This window comes from Salvelinus namaycush, chromosome 19 (assembly GCF_016432855.1).
Source record: "Salvelinus namaycush isolate Seneca chromosome 19, SaNama_1.0, whole genome shotgun sequence".
Lineage (NCBI taxonomy): Eukaryota > Metazoa > Chordata > Actinopteri > Salmoniformes > Salmonidae > Salvelinus > Salvelinus namaycush.
This window is the reverse complement of record NC_052325.1, coordinates 23,681,355-23,706,197: the sequence shown is the minus strand read 5'-3', so window position 1 is coordinate 23,706,197 and position 24,843 is coordinate 23,681,355. Positions and strand designations below refer to the sequence as shown.

The 24,843-nt window shown below is 45.7% G+C and overlaps 2 protein-coding genes across 3 annotated transcripts in view; both read right to left on the bottom strand.

Annotated features, from left to right (window-relative positions):
* LOC120064249 (band 4.1-like protein 5) overlaps nt 1-14,996 on the bottom strand; it is a 53,943-nt gene extending 38,947 nt beyond the window's left edge. For both annotated transcript variants that reach the window (XM_039014684.1, XM_039014685.1), the window contains exons 1-2: nt 14,714-14,996; nt 12,624-12,825 (exon numbers count right to left, since the gene is read on the bottom strand). In XM_039014684.1, coding sequence (XP_038870612.1) covers nt 12,624-12,803 — 180 coding nt within the window. In that variant the 5' untranslated portion in view covers nt 12,804-12,825; nt 14,714-14,996. The remainder of the gene's footprint in view (nt 1-12,623; nt 12,826-14,713) is intronic.
* A 3,925-nt stretch (nt 14,997-18,921) lies between these two features.
* The window catches only part of LOC120064248 (tyrosine-protein phosphatase non-receptor type 4-like), a 103,723-nt gene continuing 97,801 nt past the window's right edge, over nt 18,922-24,843 (bottom strand). The window contains exons 26-27 of the mRNA XM_039014683.1: nt 24,424-24,559; nt 18,922-20,485 (exon numbers count right to left, since the gene is read on the bottom strand). Coding sequence (XP_038870611.1) covers nt 20,234-20,485; nt 24,424-24,559 — 388 coding nt within the window. The 3' untranslated portion in view covers nt 18,922-20,233. The remainder of the gene's footprint in view (nt 20,486-24,423; nt 24,560-24,843) is intronic.

Genomic DNA, 24,843 nt, shown 5'->3' with positions numbered 1-24,843 from the left:
TGCTAAATGGTATTCATTATGGTCAACAATACAAATAGAATGAGCTATTGTAGTAAAGTTTCACTGAGGCACCACTGGTGGAAAAGAGAAAACATGGATCTGTTTTAGGTGTTTGGTACTCTTCCCTGATATTCCATTCCCCAGACCTGGTGTTGATTTCATTGCCTCTGACTAAAAAACACCAGAAAGAGAGACAAGCACTAAGTAGAACACGTCATTATTTTTCTGGCTTCACCCATTTTAAAAACCGGGCACATTGCCATGCTCAGAATCAGACAGAGAGCTAGCCAGTGCTACTCCTGTTTGTAGCCTGCTGCGGTACTAGGCAGTTCACTACACGGCGGAGCCAACTTTAAAACAGCTGGAAGGAAGGACAACCAAACAGGGGTTGCCATGAAACCTGTTCGAAGCCACCTGCACAGCAAGGGAGTGGCTGGCTCACGTGATCCCAGTCAGCCTCTACTCAACAGCCTGACTACAAAGCGCCCGGCCTGGAGCTCTGTCCTGTAGAGAGACATCTCTCAGCTAATGACTGATCCACAGTCAGCCTATTAAAACAAAATGCTCCCACTGACTCCCCCTGTCCTGCCTCACTGGACCAGAGTGGAGAGATACAGCAAAAACATTGGGTCGGTCACGCCACTGGGCCGCGGGTTGGGTCGGTCACGCCACTGGGCCGCGGGTTGGGTCGGTCACGCCACTGGGCCGCGGGTTGGGTCGGTCACGCCACTGGGCCGCGGGTTGGGTCGGTCACGCCACTGGGCCGCGGGTTGGGTCGGTCACGCCACTGGGCCGCGGGTTGGGTCGGTCACGCCACTGGGCCGCGGGTTGGGTCGGTCACGCCACTGGGCCGCGGGTTGGGTCGGTCACGCCACTGGGCCGCGGGTTGGGTCGGTCACGCCACTGGGCCGCGGGCTGGGTCGGTCACGCCACTGGGCCGCGGGCTGGGTCGGTCACGCCACTGGGCCGCGGGTTGGGTCGGTCACGCCACAGGGCCGCGGGTTGGGTCGGTCACGCCACAGGGCCGCGGGTTGGGTCGGTCACACCACAGGGCCGCGGGTTGGGTCGGCACGCCACAGGGCCGCGGGTTGGGTCGGCACGCCACAGGGCCGCGGGTTGGGTCGGGCACGCCACAGGGCCGCGGGTTGGGTCGGCACGCCACAGGGCCGCGGGTTGGGTCGGCACGCCACTGGGCCGCGGCTTTGAGCTCATTGTGTTCAAGGTGACTGAATGAACAAAGCTTATAGAAGGGGAGAAAACAGCCCTTGCAGTGGATGGGAGAGTTCGTCATCCTTTAGACGGTTTCTTTCGTGAACACAAGCAACTTATTACTCAGAGGAGACACTCCCAAGTGCTCAAACAAGGGTAACTCACCACACTAAAGACAGAGGTTAATCATAAAACGTTACCACATGCAGCAAAGCCTGCAACAGTATCGCTAAAACCTAACAAGCGCATTACCGGTTGTGACACTGCTGTAGACATGGATAAAGGACACAGCCACACACACAAACACCCTGCAAGGGGAACAAACATTGACATTAGCAGTGAGGACACATGCCTGCCCTGCCCATCTCTAGTCCAGCATGCTATACAGGGGGTGTGGTCATGATGAGAGGAGAGGGGTGGATGGTGCCATTGCACAGTTCTCAGTGTTAGCCCCAGCCTGCCGGATGCTCACGCAGGCCCCATGAAGTTGGCATAGCTCACAAAGCAGCCCCGCGGCCAGGGACAACGGACACAAAGCAGCCCCGCGGCCAGGGACAACGGGCACAAAGCAGCCCCGCGGCCAGGGACAACGGGCACAAAGCAGCCCCGCGGCCAGGGACAACGGGCACAAAGCAGCCCCGCGGCCAGGGACAACGGGCACAAAGCAGCCCCGCGGCCAGGGACAACGGGCACAAAGCAGCCCCGCGGCCAGGGACAACGGGCACAAAGCAGCCCCGCGGCCAGGGACAACGGGCACAAAGCAGCCCCGCGGCCAGGGACAACGGGCACAAAGCAGCCCCGCGGCCAGGGACAACGGGCACAAAGCAGCCCCGCGGCCAGGGACAACGGGCACAAAGCAGCCCCGCGGCCAGGGACAACGGGCACAAAGCAGCCCCGCGGCCAGGGACAACGGGCACAAAGCAGCCCCGCGGCCAGGGACAACGGGCACAAAGCAGCCCCGCGGCCAGGGACAACGGGCACAAAGCAGCCCCGCGGCCAGGGACAACGGGCACAAAGCAGCCCCGCGGCCAGGGACAACGGGCACAAAGCAGCCCCGCGGCCAGGGACAACGGGCACAAAGCAGCCCCGCGGCCAGGGACAATGGGCACAAAGCAGCCCCGCGGCCAGGGACAATGGGCACAAAGCAGCCCCGCGGCCAGGGACAATGGGCACAAAGCAGCCCCGCGGCCAGGGACAATGGCCACAAAGCAGCCCGCAGCCAGGGACGATGGGCACAAAGGAGCCCCGCAGCCAGGGACAATCGACATAAAGGAGCCCCGCAGCCAGGGACGATGGGCACAAAGCAGCCCCGCGGCCAGGGACAATGAGCACAAAGCAGCCCCGCGGCCAGGGACAATGGCCACAAAGCAGCCCCGCGGCCAGGGACAATGGCCACAAAGGAGCCCCGCGGCCAGGGACAATGGGCACAAAGGAGCCCCGCAGCCAGGGACGATGGCCACAAAGCAGCCCCGCGGCCAGGGACAATGGGCACAAAGGAGCCCCGCAGCCAGGGACAATCGACATAAAGGAGCCCCGCAGCCAGGGACGATGGGCACAAAGCAGCCCCGCGGCCAGGGACAATGAGCACAAAGCAGCCCCGCGGCCAGGGACAATGGCCACAAAGCAGCCCCGCGGCCAGGGACAATGGCCACAAAGGAGCCCCGCAGCCAGGGACGATGGCCACAAAGCAGCCCCGCGGCCAGGGACGATGGCCACAAAGCAGCCCCGCGGCCAGGGACAATGGGCACAAAGGAGCCCCGCAGCCAGGGACAATGGGCACAAAGCAGCCCCGCGGCCAGGGACAATGGGCACAAAGCAGCCCCGCGGCCAGGGACGATGGGCACAAAGCAGCCCCGCGGCCAGGGACGATGGGCACAAAGCAGCCCCGCGGCCAGGGACAATGGGCACAAAGCAGCCCCGCGGCCAGGGACGATGGGCACAAAGCAGCCCCGCGGCCAGGGACAATGGGCACAAAGCAGCCCCGCGGCCAGGGACAATGGGCACAAAGCAGCCCCGCGGCCAGGGACAATGGCCACAAAGCAGCCCGCAGCCAGGGACAATGGCCACAAAGCAGCCCGCAGCCAGGGACGATGGGCACAAAGGAGCCCCGCAGCCAGGGACAATCGACATAAAGGAGCCCCGCAGCCAGGGACGATGGGCACAAAGCAGCCCCGCGGCCAGGGACAATGAGCACAAAGCAGCCCCGCGGCCAGGGACAATGAGCACAAAGCAGCCCCGCGGCCAGGGACGATGGCCACAAAGCAGCCCCGCGGCCAGGGACAATGGGCACAAAGGAGCCCCGCAGCCAGGGACAATGGGCACAAAGCAGCCCCGCGGCCAGGGACAATGGGCACAAAGCAGCCCCGCGGCCAGGGACAATGGGCACAAAGCAGCCCCGCGGCCAGGGACAATGGCCACAAAGCAGCCCGCAGCCAGGGACAATGGCCACAAAGCAGCCCGCAGCCAGGGACGATGGGCACAAAGGAGCCCCGCAGCCAGGGACAATCGACATAAAGGAGCCCCGCAGCCAGGGACGATGGGCACAAAGCAGCCCCGCGGCCAGGGACAATGAGCACAAAGCAGCCCCGCGGCCAGGGACAATGAGCACAAAGCAGCCCCGCGGCCAGGGACGATGGCCACAAAGCAGCCCCGCGGCCAGGGACAATGGGCACAAAGGAGCCCCGCAGCCAGGGACAATGGGCACAAAGCAGCCCCGCGGCCAGGGACAATGGGCACAAAGCAGCCCCGCGGCCAGGGACAATGGGCACAAAGCAGCCCCGCGGCCAGGGACAATGGGCACAAAGCAGCCCCGCGGCCAGGGACGATGGGCACAAAGCAGCCCCGCGGCCAGGGACGATGGGCACAAAGCAGCCCCGCGGCCAGGGACAATGGCCACAAAGCAGCCCCGCGGCCAGGGACAATGGCCACAAAGCAGCCCCGCGGCCAGGGACAATGGCCACAAAGCAGCCCCGCGGCCAGGGACGATGGCCACAAAGCAGCCCCGTGGCCAGGGACAATGGGCACAAAGCAGCCCCGCGGCCAGGGACAATGGGCACAAAGCAGCCCCGCGGCCAGGGACAATGGCCACAAAGCAGCCCCGCGGCCAGGGACGATGGCCACAAAGCAGCCCCGCGGCCAGGGACAATGGGCACAAAGCAGCCCCGCGGCCAGGGACAATGGCCACAAAGCAGCCATTGTACGCTCCAGTGAACCCCGGGCCTCGCTGCCACACTGTTCACCAGAGGTTTCCAGCCTGCCCGGCCAACTATCTGCCTGGAGACACAGTTACATTTACAAGGCTGCTCGCTGCATGCACATCAGAGAGCCACTGGGGCAGGACTGAGGGAGGGGACAAGAAATATGTCAGCCTTCCTCCAAACATAGTCTTAAAGCTCCCTCCTTCAGACTGGAGTCCAGTAGCTGTAGGTGTCCGAGGAGGAGGTGAATCATTAGGTTCTCCACTGTGCTGCCTGCGTCAAGAGGGATGTCTGCAATTGCAGACGTGTAACTCTAGGAAAGCCTTTGGGTGGGCATACCCAAGCCTTCAACCATCTTGGTAAGGGAAATAAATATGCTACGCCACACAGTTTCTTTAAGAGTTATTCTGGACTATTGACTGACTAGCACTAAAACCTAACTCATTGTTAAATCAGAATGCATTAGGCCTAATTAGGAAACAACTTCAGTTTCTACTGACCAAGAGAGCTCAAGTCCCCCATGGTATCCTTACAGTGAAAAGGACTGGACAGTGAATATGCAAAGGTTTTTCTAAAATAAGTCGAATCATTCATGTTTTACAAATACCAACCCATCATTTAGTTACCAGCCCTATTGGTCAACATGTTTATTCACTCTGTTTAATCCCACTATTCCAGCTAGTCCCAAGTGTGGCTGCTGTAGCAGCATGCTAGTCAGACATCACACAGAATATGTAAACAAAAGGACAGCCCATTAGACCCAAAGCTGTCTCAGAATCCTAACATCAGGCCTTGATGATTAGAATCATTCAGTTGTTGCCTGGGGAGCCCATCGACAGCCTAAACAGAACATTACACTAACCAAAGGGAAGAAGAACACACAACTAAAAAAACAGCAGTTCTGCGTTGCTGTGTAACACTTAAAGATGGAATTTGCAGTAGGTGGAAACAGCGCCACGGCCACACCACCATTGTTGTTGTTGCCGAGCTGACGTCGTGTAGCACGGTTAAGAAATACCAGTACACATTGTGCTCTTATATTGTGCGTGCAATGATGTCGGAGGGAAAAACAGTGTTCCGTTGTGTACAGTAACTTATTTGTTGTTGAATATCACAGACGGACGTCATCAGGACTCTTAACGGTAGAGATACAAAGCCACAGCGAACACTTCTCAATGTTCCTAAATGATACCTTCCCATGAAAATTAAGAAGCTATTAGAAAACTACCCACCGTTTCTCATGTCTGTAATTAAAGACTCATTCTGTCCTGCACAGCAGCATGAGAGACAGTACTGATGTCACTGAACAAAGATGTTTCCATCCAAGTTGAGAAACCAGGGGTGTATTCATTATGTCTCGCAACGAAAACCGTTTAAGAACCAAACAGAGCAGACGGAATGAAATGGAGGGACCTACCCGAATTTGTCCAATAGAAACTCTTGTTTTCATTTCAAAACCTTTTCCGTTTGTAGTAAACTTTGTTGCAAAACAATTTGCAACAGACAAAACGTTTTGCAACATAATCGGCGTAATGAATACACCCCTGAACTCCAAAAACTCTTCAGACAAACAGTGCACTATTCCATGTTGTAATAAGTCTATTGCAAAACAGAATTAACAAATGGAGAAGCACTGTATAATTAAGCAATAAAGCACGAGGGTGTGTGGTATACATGTCCAATGTACCATGGCTAAGGACTGTTCTAAGCACGACACAATGCGGAGTGCCTGGATATAGTCGTTAGCCGTGGTATATTGCCCATATACCACAAACCCCTGAGGTGTCTTAATGCTATTATAAACATAATTAGAACAGTAAAAAAAAAAAAAAAATCTGGTCATAACTGTGGTATAAGGTCTGTTATAAACTGGGTGATTCGAATGCTGTTCTAATTACATCGGTAACCAGTGTATAATAGCAATAAGGTACCTTGGGTGTTTGTGGTACATGGCCAATACACTATACCACGGCTAAGGGCTGTATCCAGGGAATCTGCGTTGCGTGGTGCATAATAACAGCCCCTAGCTGTGGTATATTGGCCATATACCACACCCCCTTGTGCCTTATTGCTTAAATATACCACATCTGTCAGCCAATCAGCATTCAGGGCTCGAACCACCAGGTTTATAAATAGACCTATAGCATTACAGTGGAATACCAGAGTGGAATCAAAAGATCAGGTATTCAACTGGTTTGATAGCTGGAATGCCTTAGAAATTGTAACCCAGAGAAATAAAAGAGGACATTGAGGGACAAGAGCAAGTCTTCCCACTGGAGAAGGGTATCTCCGTTCTAGAGGTCGAACGATTATGATTTTTCAACGCCGATACCGATTATTGGAGGACCAAAAAAGCCGATACCGATTAAAAAAAAATCGGCCATTTCTTTAATTATTTATTTATTTATAATAATGACAACAATAGTGAAAACACTTATTTTAACTTAATATAATAAATACATCAATCAAATCAATTTAGCCTCAAATAAATAATGAAACATGTTCAATTTGGTTTAAATAATGCAAAAACAAAGTGTTGGAGAAGAAAGTAAAAGTGCAATATGCGCCATGTAAAAAACCTAACTTTTAAGTTCCTTGCTCAGAACATATGAAAGCTGGTGGTTCCTTTTAACATGAGTCTTCAATATTCCCAGTTAAGAAGTTTTAGGTTGTAGTTATTATAGGACTATTTCTCTCTAGACCATTTGTATTTCATATACCTTTGACTATTGGATGTTCTTATAGGCACTTTAGTATTGCCAGTTAAGTCATAAACAGCGCAATGCTTGAAGCATTGCGAAGAGCTGCTAGCAAACGCACAAAAGTGCTGTTTGAATGAATGCTTACGAGCCTGCTGCTGACTACCACCGCTCAGTCAGACTGCTCTATCAAATAATAGACTTAATTATAACATAATAACACACAGAAATACAAGCCGTAGGTCATTAATATGGTCAAATCCGGAAACTATCATTTCGAAAATAAAACGTTTATTCTTATGGATGCCATCCATAAGTCTAAATATTCCTGTTACATTGCACAACCTTCAATGTTATGTCATAATTACGTAAAATTCTGGCAAATTAGTTCGCAACGAGCCAGGCAGCCCAAACTGTTGCATTTACCCTGACTCTGCGTGCAATGAACGCAAGAGAAGTGACAGAATTTCCCTAGTTTAATATTGCCTGCTAACATGAATTTCTTTAACTAAATATGCAGGTTTAAAAATATATACTTATGTACTGATTTTAAGATAGGCATTGATGTTTATGGTTAGGTACAGTCGTGCAACGATTATGCTTTTTTCGCAAATGCGCTTTTGTTAAATCATCCCCCGTTTGGCGAAGTTGGCTGTCTTTGTTAGGAAGAAATATTCTTCACAGTTCGCAACGAGCCAGGAGGCCCAAACTGCTGCATTTACCCTGACTCTGTTGCACAGAATGCAAGAGAAGTGACACAATTTCACTAGTTAGAAGAAATTCATGTTAGCAGGCAATATTAACTAAATATGCAGGTTTAAAAATATATACTTATGTATTGATTTTAAGAAAGGCGTTGATGTTTATGGTTAGGTACACATTTGTGCAACGACAGTGCTTTTTCCGCGAATGCGCTTGTTAAATCACATGTTTGGGGAAGTAGGCTGTGATTCAATGATAAATTAACAGGCACCGCATCGATTATATGCAACGCATGACAAGCTAGATAAACTAGTAATATCATCAACCATGTGTAGTTAACTAGTGATTATGTTAAGATTGATAGTTTTTTTATAAGATACGTTTAATGCTAGCTAGCACCTTACCGTGGCTCCTTGCTGCACGCGCATAACAGGTAGTCAGCCTGCCACGCAGTCTCCTCGTGGAGTGCAATGTAATCGGCCATAATCGGTGTCCAAAAATGCCGATTACCGATTGTTATGAAAACTTGAAATCAGCCATTCCGATTAATCGGTCGACCTCTACTCCATTCACTTGGCTCCTGGGTGTGGGTAGGTCATAGGGTTGGGCAATATGGCTTAAAAATGTAAATACATTTTTTCCCAACTTCCATTCACGAGATAGACGCAGAGCTGAGTGCCTAGATACAGCAATTAGCCGTGGTATATTGGCCATATACCACAAGGTGCCTTATTGCTATTAAAAACTGGTTACCAATGTAATTAGAGCAGTACAAATAAAATGTTTGTGGTATACCACGGCTGTCAGCCAATCAGCATTCAGGGCTCGAACCACCCAGTTTTTTCTCACTCACACACGTACCAGTCAAACGTTTGCACAACTACTCATTCCAGGGTTTTTCTTTATTTTTATTATTTTCTACATTGTAGAATAATAGTGAAGACATCAAAACTATGAAATAACACATATGGAATCATGTAGTAACCAAAGAAAGTTTTAAATCAAAATACATTTTATATTTTAGATTCTTCTAAGTAGCCACCCTTTGATGACAGCTTTGCACACTCTTGGCATTCTCTCAACCAGCTTCATGAGGTAGTAACCTAGAATGCATTTAAATTAACAGGTGTGCCTTGTTAAAAGTTAATTTGTGGAATGTTTTCCTTCTTAATAGGTTTGAGCCAATCAGTTGTGTTGTGACAAGGTAAGGGTGGTACACAGAAGAGAGCCCTATTTAGTAAAAGACCAAGTCCATATTATGGCAAGAACAGCTCAAATAAGCAAAGAGAAACGACGGTCCATCATTACTTTAAAACATGAAGGCAGCATTGGGAATTTTGGATGAAAGCGTGCCAAAATTAAACTGCCTGCTACTCAGCCATAAAAGCTAGAATATGCATATTATTAGTAGACTTGGATAGAAAACACTCTGAAGTTTCTAAAACTGTGTGAATGATGTCTGTGAGTATAACAGAACTCATATGGCAGGCAAGAACCTGAGAAAAAATCCAACCAGGAAGTGTGAAATCTGAGGTTTGTAGTTTTTCAACTCTTGGCCTATCGAATACACAGTGTCTATGGGGGTCAAATTGCACTTCCTAAGGCTTCCACTAGATGTCAACAGTCTTTAGAACCTTGTTTGATGCTTCTACTGTGAAGTGGGGGCGAATGAGAGGGGAATGAGTCAGAGGTCTGCCAGAGAGCCACGAGCTCAGTCTCGCGCGTTCACGAGAGAGCGAACTCTGTTCCATTGCAATTCTACAGACAAAGGAATTCTCCGGTTGGAACATTATAGAAGATTTATGTTAAAAACATCCTAAAGATTGATTCTGTACATCGTTTGACATGTTTCTACGGACTGTAATATAACTTTTTGGACTTTTCGTCCATACTTTCCGCTGGACTTGCACGCGCGTCGTGAGTTTGGATTGTGTACTGAGCGCGCGAACAACAAGGAGGTATTTGGACATAAATGATGGACATTATCGAACAAAACAAACATTTATTGTGGAACTGGGATTCCTGGGAGTGCATTCTGATGAAGATCATCAAAGGTAAGTGAATATTTATAATGCTATTTCAGACTTCTGTTGACTCCAACATGGCGGATATCTGTTTGGCTTGATTTGTCACCTGAGCGCCGTATTGCATAGAATTATTTTATTATGCGTAGATTATTGCATGGTTTGCTTTTTCCGTAAAGTTTTTTATTTTTTTTATATTTTTTTTGACAGCGGTTGCATTAAGGAGAAGTGGATCTAAAATTCCATGCATAACAGTTGTATCTTTTATCAATGTTTATTATGAGTATATCTGTAAATTGACGTGGCTCTCTGCAAAATCACCGGATGTTTTGGAACTACTGAACATAATGCGCCAATGTACACTCAGATTTTTGGATATAAATATGAACTTTACCGAACAAAACATACATGTATTGTTGTAACAGTTTAACTTTACGTCCGTCCCCTCGCCCCGACCCGGGCGCGAACCAGGGACCCTCTGCACACATCAACAACAGTCACCCACGAAGCATCGTTACCCATCGCTCCACAAAGGCCACGGCTCTTGCAGAGCAAGGGAAACACTACTTCAAGGTCTCAAAGCGAGTGACGTAACCGATTGAAACGCTATTAGCGCGCACCACCGCTAACTAGCTAGCCATTTCACATCCGTTACATTGTGTAACATGAAGTCCTATGAGTGTCATCTGATGAAGATCAAAAGGTTAGTGATTCATTTTATCTATATTTCTGCTTTTTGTGACTCCTCTCTTTGGCTAGAAAAATGGCTGTTTTTCTGTGACTTGGCTTTGACCTAACATAATCGTTTGGTTTGCTTTCGTTGTAAAGCCTTTTTGAAAATCGGACACTGTGGCTGGATTTACAACAAGTGTATCTTTAAAATGGTGTAAAATACATGTATGTTTGAGGAATTTTAATTATGGGATTTCTGGTGTTTTGAATTTGGCGCCCTGCAGTTTCACTGGCTGTTGACGAGGTGGGACGCTACCGTCCCACATACCCTAGTGAGGTTAAGGCATGAAGGTCAGTCAATCCAAAACATTTCTTCAAGTGCAGTCGCAAAAACCATCAAGCACTATGATGAAACTGGCTCTCATGAGGACCACCACAGGAAAGGAAGACCCAGAGTTACCTCTGTTGCAGAGGATAAGTTCATTAAAAGTTACCAGCCTCAGAAATTGCAGCCCAACTAAATGCTTCAGAGTTCAAATAACAGACACATCTCAACATCAACTGTTCAGAGGAGACTGTGTGATGCAGGCCTTCATGGTTGAATTGCTGCAAAGAAACCACTACTAAAAGACACCAATAACAAGAAGAGACTCGCTTGGGCCAAGAAACATGACCAATGGACATTTGACTAAGGCTGTAACGTAAAGAATGTGGATAAATATAAGCCCCACTTAGAAAATCATTTTATTATCAAAATAATACCTGTTTTTTTGCAATAATCACTTATCTGGTTTTCAAGGTAGTCTATGAAAATGCCCTTTTTGTTAAAAATGTAACCATACCCAGGCATACCGCACATTCACTAATAATGACCAACTTCCTATAGCAGGCATTATAGAAAATGAACACAGGTCTCAAACAATGTCTCAAGCACAAGCCCACATTCTAGTGAGTAGCCATCTAATCTTTATATTTCAAGTTAGGTCAACTCGGATCTATATTCTAGAAAACAAGGCAGAACAGTTTAATTGTGAACACGCCCTTCTGTCCGTCTCCAACTGTTTGAACATCATGCTAGCCTGTTCACTTTGTTCAGATTGTTGAAATCAAGCGGCTTACCTTATTTCTCAGAATGAGAACGAGTTGCCAATTCCTTATATAAAAATTGTGTTTTAAGCTTATTGCACATTTATAAAAACACAGACTAGACAGCTAGTATAAGTCTTTGGCTAAAACGCTGCTGGCGTACATGGTGAAGTGAGAGGTTTCACTCTCCGCAAAATCTGTCCAAAATAAGCCCAATGCGTTTCTATAGGCTTATTTTTGACCTAAGCTTGTCGCCTGCATTCCACCTTTGGGACAGCAACTCCCATTGTCAGGGTGGAGACATGAGCATATCGTCATTATATTCAGATCTCTGGTGTAAATGGGAAGGTGCACAGCACAGGAGCGAAGGAGACCAAAGTCCAAAAAGACAACATGAGACAAACACTCATAAAAATTAAAATAACAAAAATACTTGCAATACAGGCATATGGAATATGGCGCAAAAACATACATACAAATGAATTTGATATATCGCTCAGACCTAGTGGATCATGTGACCAGGTGTGCTGTAGAGGGATCATGGAATGAATTACCAGTGATCAACAGCATTCACAACAACACACAGTCCTATACATATACACACACTGGCATGCAGGTCTCATGCCAAGACCGGAGAGGAACTCTCTCAGTAACAGCACACTGAGACGAGGGCAACAAGCTAATAGCTACCATCTTCTCCACCTCACCCTGAGAACAGGCCCACAACATGAGCAGGATCGCAGAGCAATGGAAGGAGCTGGTCACTAAGTACTATACAGCAGAGCCTTATGCATGGGAATGGACTCAAACCAGCACCAATGGCACACAGAGAGCATCAGCCTCAGGGCACCTGGCATGACCAAAAACATGGGTCTACTCTGCTGCTCTGTCCTCCTTCCATTTCAAATACCTTTTGAAAGCCCTGTACCAATTATTCACTCTTTTACTTTCTCACGGGGTGTGCCTTGACATCGGTTAAAACTCAAACAACAGGTTAGAGATTCAGAATCTTTGTGTTGTGTGTAAAGTCTCACCGGCAGGTCCACACTGACATCTGTGCCGTCCAGCATTGACACACAGCAGGTGATGACAGACTTGGAGTCCCCGGCAGCAGGGATGTGTGTAGTGGCCCGCTGGGCCTCTCTCAACCGGGCCTTGTCAGCATGCTTACGGATGGACTGCCGGCCCAGCGTCCGGCGGAGGAAACTCAGCATGGTGGGGCCTGGTGAACACTACCTGCACATGCGAGAGGAAGGATTAAATAATACAATCGGTTGAGTTCCTCAATCAGATCGTGATGTTAAAGATGGACTACAGCTTTGTTTGAACTTTTCCCGTTGAAAAGCGATATCACAAGTATACAGTTGAAGTCAGAGGTTTACATACACTTACATTGGAGTCTTTAAAAGTAAATTTTTCAACCACTCCACACATTCCTTGTTAACAAACTATAGTTTGGCAAGTCGGTTATGACATCTACTTTGGCAATGACAAGTAAGTTTTTCAACAATTGTTTACATACAGATTATTTCACTATATCAAAATTCAAGTGGGTCAGAAGTTTACATACACTAAGTTGACTGTGCCTTTAAACAGCTTGGAAAATTCCAGAAAATGATGTCATGGCTTTAGAAGCTTCTGATAGGCTAATTGACATCATTTGAGTCAATTGGAGGTATACCCATGGATGTATTTCAAAGCCTACCTTCAAACTCAGTGCCTTTTTGCTTGACATCGTGGGAAAATCTAAAGAAATCAGCCAAGACCTCCCCCCCAAAAATTGTAAACCTCCACAAGTCTGGTTCATCCTTGGGAGCAATTTCAAAACGCCTGAAGGTACCACATTCATCTGTACAAACAATAGTACGCAAGTATAAACACCATTGGACCATGGAGCCGGCATACCGCTCAGGAAGGAGTTCTGAAGTTCTGTCTACTTGAGATGAACGTACTTTTGTGCGAAAAGTGCAAATCAATCCCAGAAAAGCAAAAAAAAAAGTGGATATATTGAAGCAACATCAGTCAGGAAGTTAAAGCTTGGTCGCAAATGGGTCTTCCAAATGGACAATGACACCAAGCATACTTCCAAAGTTGTGGCAAAATGGCTTAAGGACAACAAAGGCAAGGTATTGGAGTGGCCATCACAAAGCCCTGACCTCAATCCTATAGAACATTTGTGGGCAGAACTGAAAAAGTGTGTGCAAGCAAGGAGGCCTACAAACTTGACTCAGTTACACCAGCTCTGTCAGGAGGAATGGGCCAAAATTCACCCAACTTATTGTGGGAAGCTTGTGGACGGCTACGCGAAACTTTTGTCCCAAGTTAAACAAAGGCAATAGTACGAAATACTAATTGAGTGTAGGTAAACTTCTGACCCACTGGGAATGTGATGAAAGAAATTAAAGCTGTAATAAATAATTCTCTACTATTATTGACATTTCACATTCTTAAAATAAAGTGGTGATCCTAACTGACCTAAAACAGAGAATTTTTACAAGGATTAAATGTCAGGAATTGTGAAACAGTTTAAATGTATATGTAAACTTCCGACTTCAACTGTACACACACTAAAGTACAAAATAGCAATTTTTTGTTCAATCTGTTAAATACTGTACTGTGACAGAAGCCACATCAGTATACGTCTAAGGAGGAAAACATCAAAATATAGTATGCAATTCAAAATTGTGTGACTCACAGCAACTAAGTTCTCGGCCTATTACTTTTGTACAATGTTATGTAGACTCCCCACAAATAGTTTTGTTGTTGCTCCAAATGGCTTGGCAATGAAGAAACACTTGCTGTGTTAACACTAACTTAGCTACTGTTAGCAATATGCAGGTTATTCGCCATTACATAACTACATCCATTGAGGCTGAAAAGGTGACAATTTTACATAAATGTTATGGACTAACGTTACCTATTATTAGTTAGCTAGTTGGCTGGCTAACTAACTAACGTTATCTAGCTCACTACAGTAACTTAGCTAACTAGAAAGCTTTGCCCCAATAAATACCGTATAACGTTACTAGCCTAGCTTTGGGACAAAACATTGTGAGTCTGTCCCAAAGACTAACCTATCATGAACGAGAGCAACAGGTTTAACAAGCTAACAGGTTACCGTTACCTATTGTGAGGATGCTGAAGCAACAGATGAAAGAAGTCCGACATTCACACTTGCTGATGTCGCCGATGGCCACTTGTAGATCCGAAAGTCCTATACTATAGCAACACTCACAAAATACTTGCCGATATCTAAAATAAGAACCAATCCACTTGCCTGTTCCACCTTCACAAAATAAAACTAATACGTGTCCATGGTTGACAGGTAGTCTTACTAGCGTTACAATTCCTACTCGACACTCCAACGCGACAATTTTCACAATTCCCAAGAAAAGTGGGAGGCAAAGCAAAATTCCCCTCAGGAAATGACGTCGAAATAAATCCCTAACAAAACTGCGATTTACATTTAAAGGGGCACTTGGGTGTTTCTATAATCGTGAAAATGAAATAGTAAAACAAATACGTCCTCCCAACTTCACATTATCATATGGTGTTGTTTCAGATTATGCCCATTTTATCATGCATCAAATAAAATTGTATTGGTCGCATTCACATATTTACGTTAGTAGACCTTATTGCAGCAGTAATATAACAATAGACAATAAAGACGAATCTAAAAAAATCAAAAGAACAGAATTAAGAAAAATTACGTCGTTGGAGACCAAAGTATAATATATACATATACACGGCATTCGGAAAGTATTCAGACCCCTTGACTTTCCACATTGTTACATTACAGCCCTATTCTAAACTTTTCCTCATCGATCAACACACAATAGCCCATAATGACCAAGTTTCTCCCATTCTTCTCTGCAGATCCTCTCAAGCTTTGTCAGGTTGGACTGGGAGCGTTGCTGCATAGCTATTTTTAGGTTTTCAGGTCTCTCCAGAGATGTTTGATCGGGTTCAAGTCCAGGCTCTCCCTGGGCCACTGAAGGACATTCAGAGACATGTCCCGAAGTCACTCCTGCATTGTCTTGGCTGTGTGCTTAGGGTTGTTGTCCTGTTGGATGGTGAACCGTCGCCCCAGTCTGAGGTCCTGAGCACTCTGGAGCAGGTTTTCATCAAGGATCTCTGTACTTTGCTCCGTTCTTCTTTCCATCAAACCTGACTAGTCTCCCAGACCCTGCCGCTGAAAAGAATCCCCACAGCATGATGCTGCCACCACCGTGCTTCACTGTAGGAATGGTGCCAGGTTTCCTGCAGACATGACACTTGGCATTCAGGCCAAAGAGTTCAATCTTGTTTCCCATGTTTTGAGTCCTTTAGGTGCCTTTTGGCAAACTCCAAGCGGGCTTTCATGTGCCTTTTACTGAGGAGTGGCTTCCGTCTGGCCACTACCATAAAGGCCTGATTGGTGGAGTGCTGCAGAGATGATTGCCCTTCTGGAAGGTTCTCCCATCTCCACAGAGGAACTCTGGAGCTCTGTCAGAGTGACCACCGGGTTCTTGGTCACCTCCCACGGCTCAGTTTGGCCGTGTGGCCAGCTCTAGGAAGAGTCTTGGTGGTTCCAAACTTCTTCCATTTAAGAATGATGGAGGCCACTGTGTTCTTTGGGACCTTCAGTGCTGCAGAAATGTTTTGCTACCCTTCCCCAAATCTGTGCCTCGACACAATCTTGTCTCGGTGTTCAACGGGCAATTCATTTGACCACATGGCTTGGTTTTTGCTCTTACATGCACTGTCAACTGAGGGACCTTATATAGACAGGTTATTCACACACTAGAATACAGTACATACATATGAAGTGGGTGGAACAGTATGTAGACATGATTAACGTGACCAGTGTTCCATGTCTATGTACATAGGCAGCAGCCTCTAAGGTGAAGGGTTGAGTAACCGGGTGGTAAGCGCATCGTGACAGTGACTAAAATTCAGGGCAGGGTACTAGGCGGAGGTCAGCTCGTCGTGACTATTTAAAAGTCTGATGGCCTTGAGATTGAAAAACAGCTTCTGTCTCGGTCCCAGCTTTGATGCAACTGTACTGACCTCACCTTCTGGATGGTAGCGTGGTGAACAGGCCGTGGCTCGGGTGGTTGATCTCCTTGATCTTTTTGGCCTTCCTGTGACAGCGGCTGCTGTAGATGTCCTGGAGGACAGGCAGTGTGCTCCCGGTGATGCGTTGGGAAGACCGCAGACTGCACCACCCTCTGGAGAGCCCTGCGGTTGCAGGCGGTGCAGTTGTTGTACCAGGTGGTGATACAGCCCAACAGGATGCTCTCAATGGTGCATCTATAAACGTTTGTGAGGGTCTAAGGGGCCAAGCCAAATTTATTCAGCCTCCTGAGGTTGAAGAGGCCCTGTTGTGCCTTCTTCACCACACTGTCTGTGTGAGTGGACCATTTCAGATTGTCAGTGATGTGTATGCCAAGGAACTTGAAGCTTTTCACCTTCTTCAATGCGGCCCCGTCGAATACTGGGCATACCGGTAGATAATTTCATATAGGAAGTCAGTGCATTCAGTAACAGATTATTCCTCAATCTCAATGTTTTTAAACTGCATCATGTCAGTGTAAAACTTTTTTTTTCTTTTTTCAAAAAGACCAAATATCTACTGTATGATTCCTCTCTCTCCATTGATCTACTGTATGATTCCTCTCCATTTAGCAACAGCGCCACTTACTGACCATGTTGATGGCCTATTTATTGCCTTACCCCTCTTATCCCATCTCATTTGCACATGCTGTATATAGATTTTTCTACTGTATTATTGATTGTATGTTTGTTTATTCCATGTGTAACTCTGTATTGCTGTATGTGTCGAACTGATTTGCTTTATCTTGGCCAGGTCGCAGTTGCAAATGAGAACTTGTTCTCAACTAGCCTACCTGGTTAAATAAAGATGAAATAAAATAAAAATGGCTTCAGTGTGATCTTCATGAATGTGTCATCATATGCCCTGCCATGGATATCCAGACTGTACATGTGCACTCCATTCCAACATGCTCGATGCTTAACTTAAAAGTTGACTCAAAGCAAACAGTGAAATATGTCTAATTCAGGCTATTGGAACGTGGGAGGTTGATCACCTACAAGTAGAAATGCTATTATTTTAGGCTTTTTACATTTATGCTACTATTTAAATAATCGATGCATCAGTCACACTTCTGAAATGTAGAATTTGGAATACAGTTACGTGTAGTTAAGTAAACATAACATCAATCTACTATCAAAACATTGCATTGACCTCACCGTTGCAGTGTGGAAAAGCAACGTCATTAATTAATGTACAGTTGCAGATCTCAATTTCTCTTTGATTTTTAAAACACAAGTTTGGCATTCTCTATATAAAAACATTTTAACTCACAAGTCATTTTCCCTTTTATTTTAAAGATGTTTTTATATATACACACAACATTGTATTTACATGGTCTAGTATATTTACACAACATTAACAAGTGGCACTGTGTAGTTTGCAGTTTTTGTTCCCTACAGGTGTCTTAAACAAATTCAATGATAAATAAAAATTCTACACCACTTTCTGTTTCTGACATACTCAGTAGCGAGCATGGCTACCCAGTCATCTGCAAAGTGCTGTCCATTCTTAAGAAGCAAGAACTGTGGTTTCAGTTTTACAAAAATACAACTCATCCACCCTCCAATACCTACCCCACTTCCCTTGACTCTTGCTTCCAAACAGAACCCCACAGTACCGCCAATACGCTATCACAACACACATCTCAATGCTGGACATTCATGATAATTAACATTTGATGATTCTGGAAACCCAAGTCTTGTATGTGGGACTCTGTAGTCTGGTCTTTTTGATGCGTCATCATAATACTCTCAGGCAAAAGAGTGAGTGGGCTCCATGTATGATCAAACATTTCAGAAAATAAAAAAAGAATCAAATGAGGGTTTTGTGGATTCCACACAGCGGGCTGATGACCCACCATAGCGGCCCGTGAGAGCCAGGTTGAAAGGGAGAATTTACTGTACGGGCTTCTTACAGCATGGACACGTAGGTCACAATGTATTCATGTCCAATACACCTGCTATAGATGCATCACAGTCTCTTCAGCAGGTCAAGAAGATGGAACTATGGCAAATTAGTTTACAAGAAAGCAGGCTTCAACCCTGGTATCCAATATTGAGCTAGAAATGACGACCAGGTTAAGGTGAAATGGTAGGGGGTTCGCTGATGATTACACAGACACAGCATCATCAGAGGCAGGGCATAATACATACACACAACAGAAACTGCTAAAAATACTCATGCGTGCCGCACTCTCTCACCCATACACCCCCCCCCCCCCCACACACACACACACACTAAAAATACACATGCGTGCCGCACTCTCTCACACTCGTACACATCCCCACACACATACAGGCATACAGCAGTTTGGTTGTGCAGAAGAGCGCATCAGAGAGGGTGGCACTACCTGCAGTGCCAAGATGCCAGCAGCCAGGTAACCAAACAAAGCAAGAAACAGACTCTTTCATGAGAAGGAGAGTAGCTCAAACTAAACATGCTGATAACTCCAATACAAGAGCTGATGATAATGTGAATACAGTTGAACCAGTGTGAAAAGGACACCTCGTGTTGTCAGATGTTTGAGTGAAACATGTCATAACTGTGTTGGGTACAAGTACAACAAATTCCCAGTAATCTGTACCTAAAACATTCTAAGTGATTATCATCTCCAATAAAAAAGAATGTGTTTTAAAAACTCTAACTACCATTTGAAATATATCAAAAGGGGGGAGGTGGGTTTCTAATCATTATTGGTTGAATGCTCTTGATATTCTCTACATTCTTTAGAGACAGACACACAAACAAAGACAGAGAGGAACGGAACTTAAAGATCGTTTTAAGGTCGAGCTTCCTCTTAGTAGCTGTGGACTTTGTCAAATTGCTTAGAGTAGATCCTCCCCCTGTCTTGACACAGTAAACAGCTCTAAAAGTTGACCAACTGGACAGTTTAACATGCCAATCGATGCCAGTCAATGGCTCCTTGGGCATAGCCCCACATCAGCCACAAGGTTAGTTAGGGGTAGACACAAAGTGCTCTGATGTGTAGTGTCTGAATTTGACAAAAGCTAAAATATATAATAAATTAAACCACTTTTTTCATTAAAAAGTCAAGAATGACAACTTTTACTACCTATGATTTCATTTGGGATGCCTGAAGCTAAGACTCATTCTAACATACACTTTGTTCAATGGACAGGGTTTGACAAACTAAAACACAATAAATATTATTTGAAAAAAATACGGTGTCTCTCGTTGGACCGGAGGGACATAGAAGAAAAGGCGGCAGATTCATTTGGAGGGGCTTATCGATCACTCTTAAAAACACTCCCTCTCTCACAGCCCCGCCCATTCATTGTACTTACGGCACTACTACAGCAATTTCACCATGTTTTAAATGTCTTTTTCTTTTTTACCTGAACACACAATACCCCTAATGGTACCTATTCAACATAACTGGATTCATTTGTCCATAACTTTCAGTTATTAGTTTTTTTGATGGCGTAAAGTGCAACAGTGCTTTGTTCTCTCCTCGGCCCATGGCGGTAAGCATGGTAACCAGGGCTCCTCCTCCCTGGCACTGGGCTGACCCAGGTCAGGTCAAAGGGGTCAGGGTTCAGGGCAATCGCTGGTTGCGCTAGTCTCACTCGTCACACTGGTCACACTAGCACTAACGCTAACACTAACGCTAACACTAACGCTAACATCCTCTTCCTCCTCTTCTTCCTCTCCTACTGCTTCTCCTCCATTTTCTTCTTCTTCTCGTTCTTCTTCTCTCTGGTAAAGGGTGGACTTCAGGGGTTTGACCAGGCCTTCCTCGTAGACCCTTAATATGGCTTCACACACAAACTTGTACTGGCTCTGAGGACACAGAAGAGAAAGAGAGAAAGAGAGAGGGGGAAGGAAGAGAATGTCAACAACATTAGAGCCAATGGCAAGGCATGAGCAAAGGAGCCAGGACAGCCAGTGATTGGGATACAGAGGCAGCCAGGCGTGAATAAACTTCCCTGAGGTGGGTAATGCAGTGGTGTGTGCCGCAAATGTGTCTGTGCGTATGTACATATGTGTTTATGTCAGTGTGTGTCTGTGTACGAGGAAAAGGGTGTGTTGTGTGGGTGGGTGTGTGTGTGAATGCATGTGCGCGCGCACGCATACTTATTAGTTCAGTGTGCATGACAGGAGAAAGGTAGCCCACTCTTTTCCCCTAGTGCCATTATCTTCCACCTATTTCTCCCGGACCCTGAGGGTGTCCTAGCCTCATTAGAGCTCAGCATATTCTAATGAAATTACCGCTGCAGCTGCATCTCTACCCCCGCTACCCTGGTTCTGAGCACAGGGCCAAATTGTACTCATGTGAAGTTCTTCAGAGACTGAGAAGAGAGTGTGCATCCCAAACGGCACCCTATTCCCTATATAGTGCACCACTTTTGACCAGGGTCAATAGCTGGGTCTGGTCAAAAGGAGTGCACTATATAGGGAATAGGGTGCCATTTGGGAAGTACCCAGAGACCCTGAGTATTGATGAGAAACAGCTCAGCCTAAAGTGAGAAAGTTAGACGCACAAATATCATACCCCCAAGACATGCTAACCTCTCATCATAACATTAACAAGGGAGTTAGGATTTTTGGGGGGGGGGGGTATGATATTTATGCCTCTAACTTTCTCACATCATTATTATTAGTATCATGATTGATGTAGACATTGCGTGCTACGAATATGGAACCAAATACTTCACTTTTTACTACTTTAATACCAGAGTATGTGAGTGGAGCTGGAGCAGAGCGAGGAGCTTGCCCAATTTGACTGGAGCGAATTTCCCAAAAGCTGGAGCGTCGGCCTTCTCGCCCGCTCCAGTAGCGCTCACTTAACAAGCTCAGGGCATGCCCGGCCCAGCATGCATATGTAGTCTACTTGTGTGCTGCTATTTTTTATATATTTTTTTATCTTTATTTAACTAGGCAAATCAGTTAAGGACAAATTCTTATTTTCAATGACGGCCTAGGAACAGTGGGTTAACTGCCTTGTTCAGGGGCAGAACGACAGATTTTTACCTTGTCAGCTCGGGGATTCGATCTTGCAACCGTTCGGTTACTAGTCCAACGCTCTAACCACTAGGCTATCTGCCACCCCTATAGCCCCTTGCTTTAGATACTGTCATGGAGTATGTTAAATATTTTTATAAAGGTGACTTACAAAGATGAGGAGGACCAAGAGCAAGAGAGGGAGTGCGGTGATGTAGTGTCCACAACTAAAGAATCATTGTGGAATCTGAAAAGACGGGTATCCTGAAAGCATGATGTGTACATGCTAACAGAAAGGAACGAGGAGGGTAGCTACCTAAGGGTGTCATTGTAGCAAAGTATTTATAAACAAAAAATCTGATCTCTTAAAAGTTTCGTTCATTTTCGTTCTATTATATATACACAATAGGCCATCATTGATTTTGGCTCAATAGGCATATAGACCCCTTCCTGTGTTTGCAAACATTGCCGCATGAGGGAAATGCACGCAAGTTGGTGGCAGAACACAGGGTCTTTCTGTTCTTATAGAATGCCAGCAAAAAAAACTCTATTTACATGTTGCTTATGAGTGCATTTCACACTGCTTTTGGATTATAATTGGATTTTAAGGCTCGTATGAATGTCCTGCTTAATATAATGTTTGTGTCAACATCGCAAATCAACTGCATTATAATTAGAAAACACTTGAACTTCAACCAGTAAAATGGCTCTTTGGCTAGCTTTTGCTACAGCCTATATCAATGAGCGTTAGCCTTCTAGCTAACAAATGCTGCATCCAAAATAGTTATTTTGCAGAGATCACAACCAAATATAATCTTGGCGACTGTTCAAGCCAGAATAAAAAGATCATTGTAAGTATATGAGAACCCCAAAAAGTTATTTTGTTTAGAAGAAATAAAAACGTAAATCTAGGCTATGTTGAATGGGTGCAGATGGTGATGGCTTTCTGACTGCAGCCAAGAGTCGCGTGCATCTGACGTCAGTGTGTCGTGTTCTGGAAAGGGGTCTATTACCGCTTTCAAGAACCTTTACGTTTTGATAGGGTTGTTTGAACTAAAACCCTTTAGGCATACCGACAGAAAAAAATATTACCAAAATAATATAAAAAACGACACATCCCTGCCCAGTCTGGCAAGAGTGGCCCAAAGGTTGTTCAGCATCCGCAGTGGCTCTGCAAGCACTGAGAGGGTATTCTCTGGTGCTGGCCTGCTCTCCGGGTACCATCGCATGAGACTCTGGCTAAACTCATGTTTCTAAAAAGGAATTCAAAGGCACTGTAGATGGAGCCTTATAAGGCATTTTTAGTTTAATGTGCATTTCATTCTAAGTAAGTCACAGCCTATATGTGCAATTTATAGACTATAATGGTTTAATACAACAAAATGTTGTTTAAATTCTGAGTGCTGTATGTCCCTACCAGCCTAGTGTGTCGCACTCGCAAATGCTTCACAATTTATTTATTTGTAGGCTATAGCCTTGAAATAATTTAAATAATATAGCCTAAATAATTAATTTAGGCTCCCTGTCTGGCTCCTTTTTAGAGTGTTTATAAGATATGACATGTAGCCTATTTGAAACGATGAGCGCTTCTTAGTCACCTTTTCCTGTTGTTTATTAAAATACTTTTCATTCAAATCATATGGTTTGGTTTCAATACTTCAAAAGCAAATGGTTGGTCCAGGTAGTCACAAAAATCCAGGTATTTTAATGAATGGAGTGATTTTGGAAGGAACGTGGAGCATCGGTGTGCAAGCACCGCTCCGTGGTCAAGCACCGCTCCGTGGGCAAGCACCGCTCCATGGGCAAGCACCGCTCCATGGGCAAGCACCGCTCCATGAGCGATGAGAGGGATTTCAAACCGCTCAACTCCACTCACATACCCTGTTTAATACACATGTATGTGAATTTGTTCCAATACATTTGTTCCCCTAAAATGGGTGGATGTTGTACAAAAAGTGCTGTGGTTTCTAAACGGTTCACACCGATATGGATGCAAATACCCTCAAATTAAAGCGGACAGTCCTCACTTTAACGTCATTGTATCATTTCAAATCTAAAGTGCTGAAGTACAGAGTCAAAACAACAAAGAATGTGTCTCTGTCCCAATACTTTGATACTGTAGCCCAGACTCAATACCAGAGAACCCAGCGAGTGTACGAAAAGAAAATCCTACACCTAGCCTAAAAATGGGAATCTGGAGAGACAATGGCATTCTCATGGCATAAGAGATTATCACTGGTAGACTGTAACAATGGAAAGTCTACCACTGACAATACAACAGGGATGAATAAAACATCTTCCTAGTAGGATGACCCTCTCCTTTCAGTTAGTAACACTGTTCTATTCTACACTGTGCTCCATCTGTTATTACTTAACACACTAACACAGATTGTTTCGGTTGTCTTCAGAGGCTAAAGGGAGCCATCTTGGAGGAGGTGAGAGGCGAGCCTGCCCAGAAAAGGAGGAGGAAGAAGAGAGCGTGAGGAGGAAAAGAGAAGGGGTAAAGAGAATGAGGAAAGGAAGTGAGAGGAAGATGAAGAGAGAACTAGAGAGAGAACTAGAGAGAGAGGAAGATGAAGAGAGAACTAGAGAGAGAACTAGAGAGAGAGAGAGAGAACTAGAGAGAGAGAACGAGAGAGAACTAGAGAGAGAGAACGAGAGAGAACGAGAGAGAGAGAGAGAGAGAGAGAGAGAGAGAGAGAGAGAGAGAGAGAGAGAGCGAGGAGGATAAATAGAAGGTTAGAAAAGGAGGATGAAGAGAAGAAAGGAGGACTTACAGGTGTCTGAATCATCATGGCTCTCTGGTCCCTCATGGTTCTGACTATGTCTAATGGATAGATGGGCTGACTGCACTCCATCAGGCACAACGCTGTCTCCATGGTGATGAGAACTCCCGTTCGGCCAATCCCTGCACTGAGTGATGACACACAAGCGGGAGAGAAGGGGAGAGGAGGAGGAGAGGAGGGGCGAAGGAAGAAGTTTCACTATAAACTCATGACATCATTTCTACCTTTTAAAACCCTCGAGTCAATTTCCGCAGCCCTGCTGAAATCCAATAAGCATTGTAAAAAAATCCACGTAAATATCTGTCTGTTTAAACTAGATATCTGCATGGGCTGCATCTCAATCCACCGTATCCTCCGAAATCGGCCTTCTACATCTGTAGTGAAAGGAGGCAGAGCTAGTGGTTAGCCCAT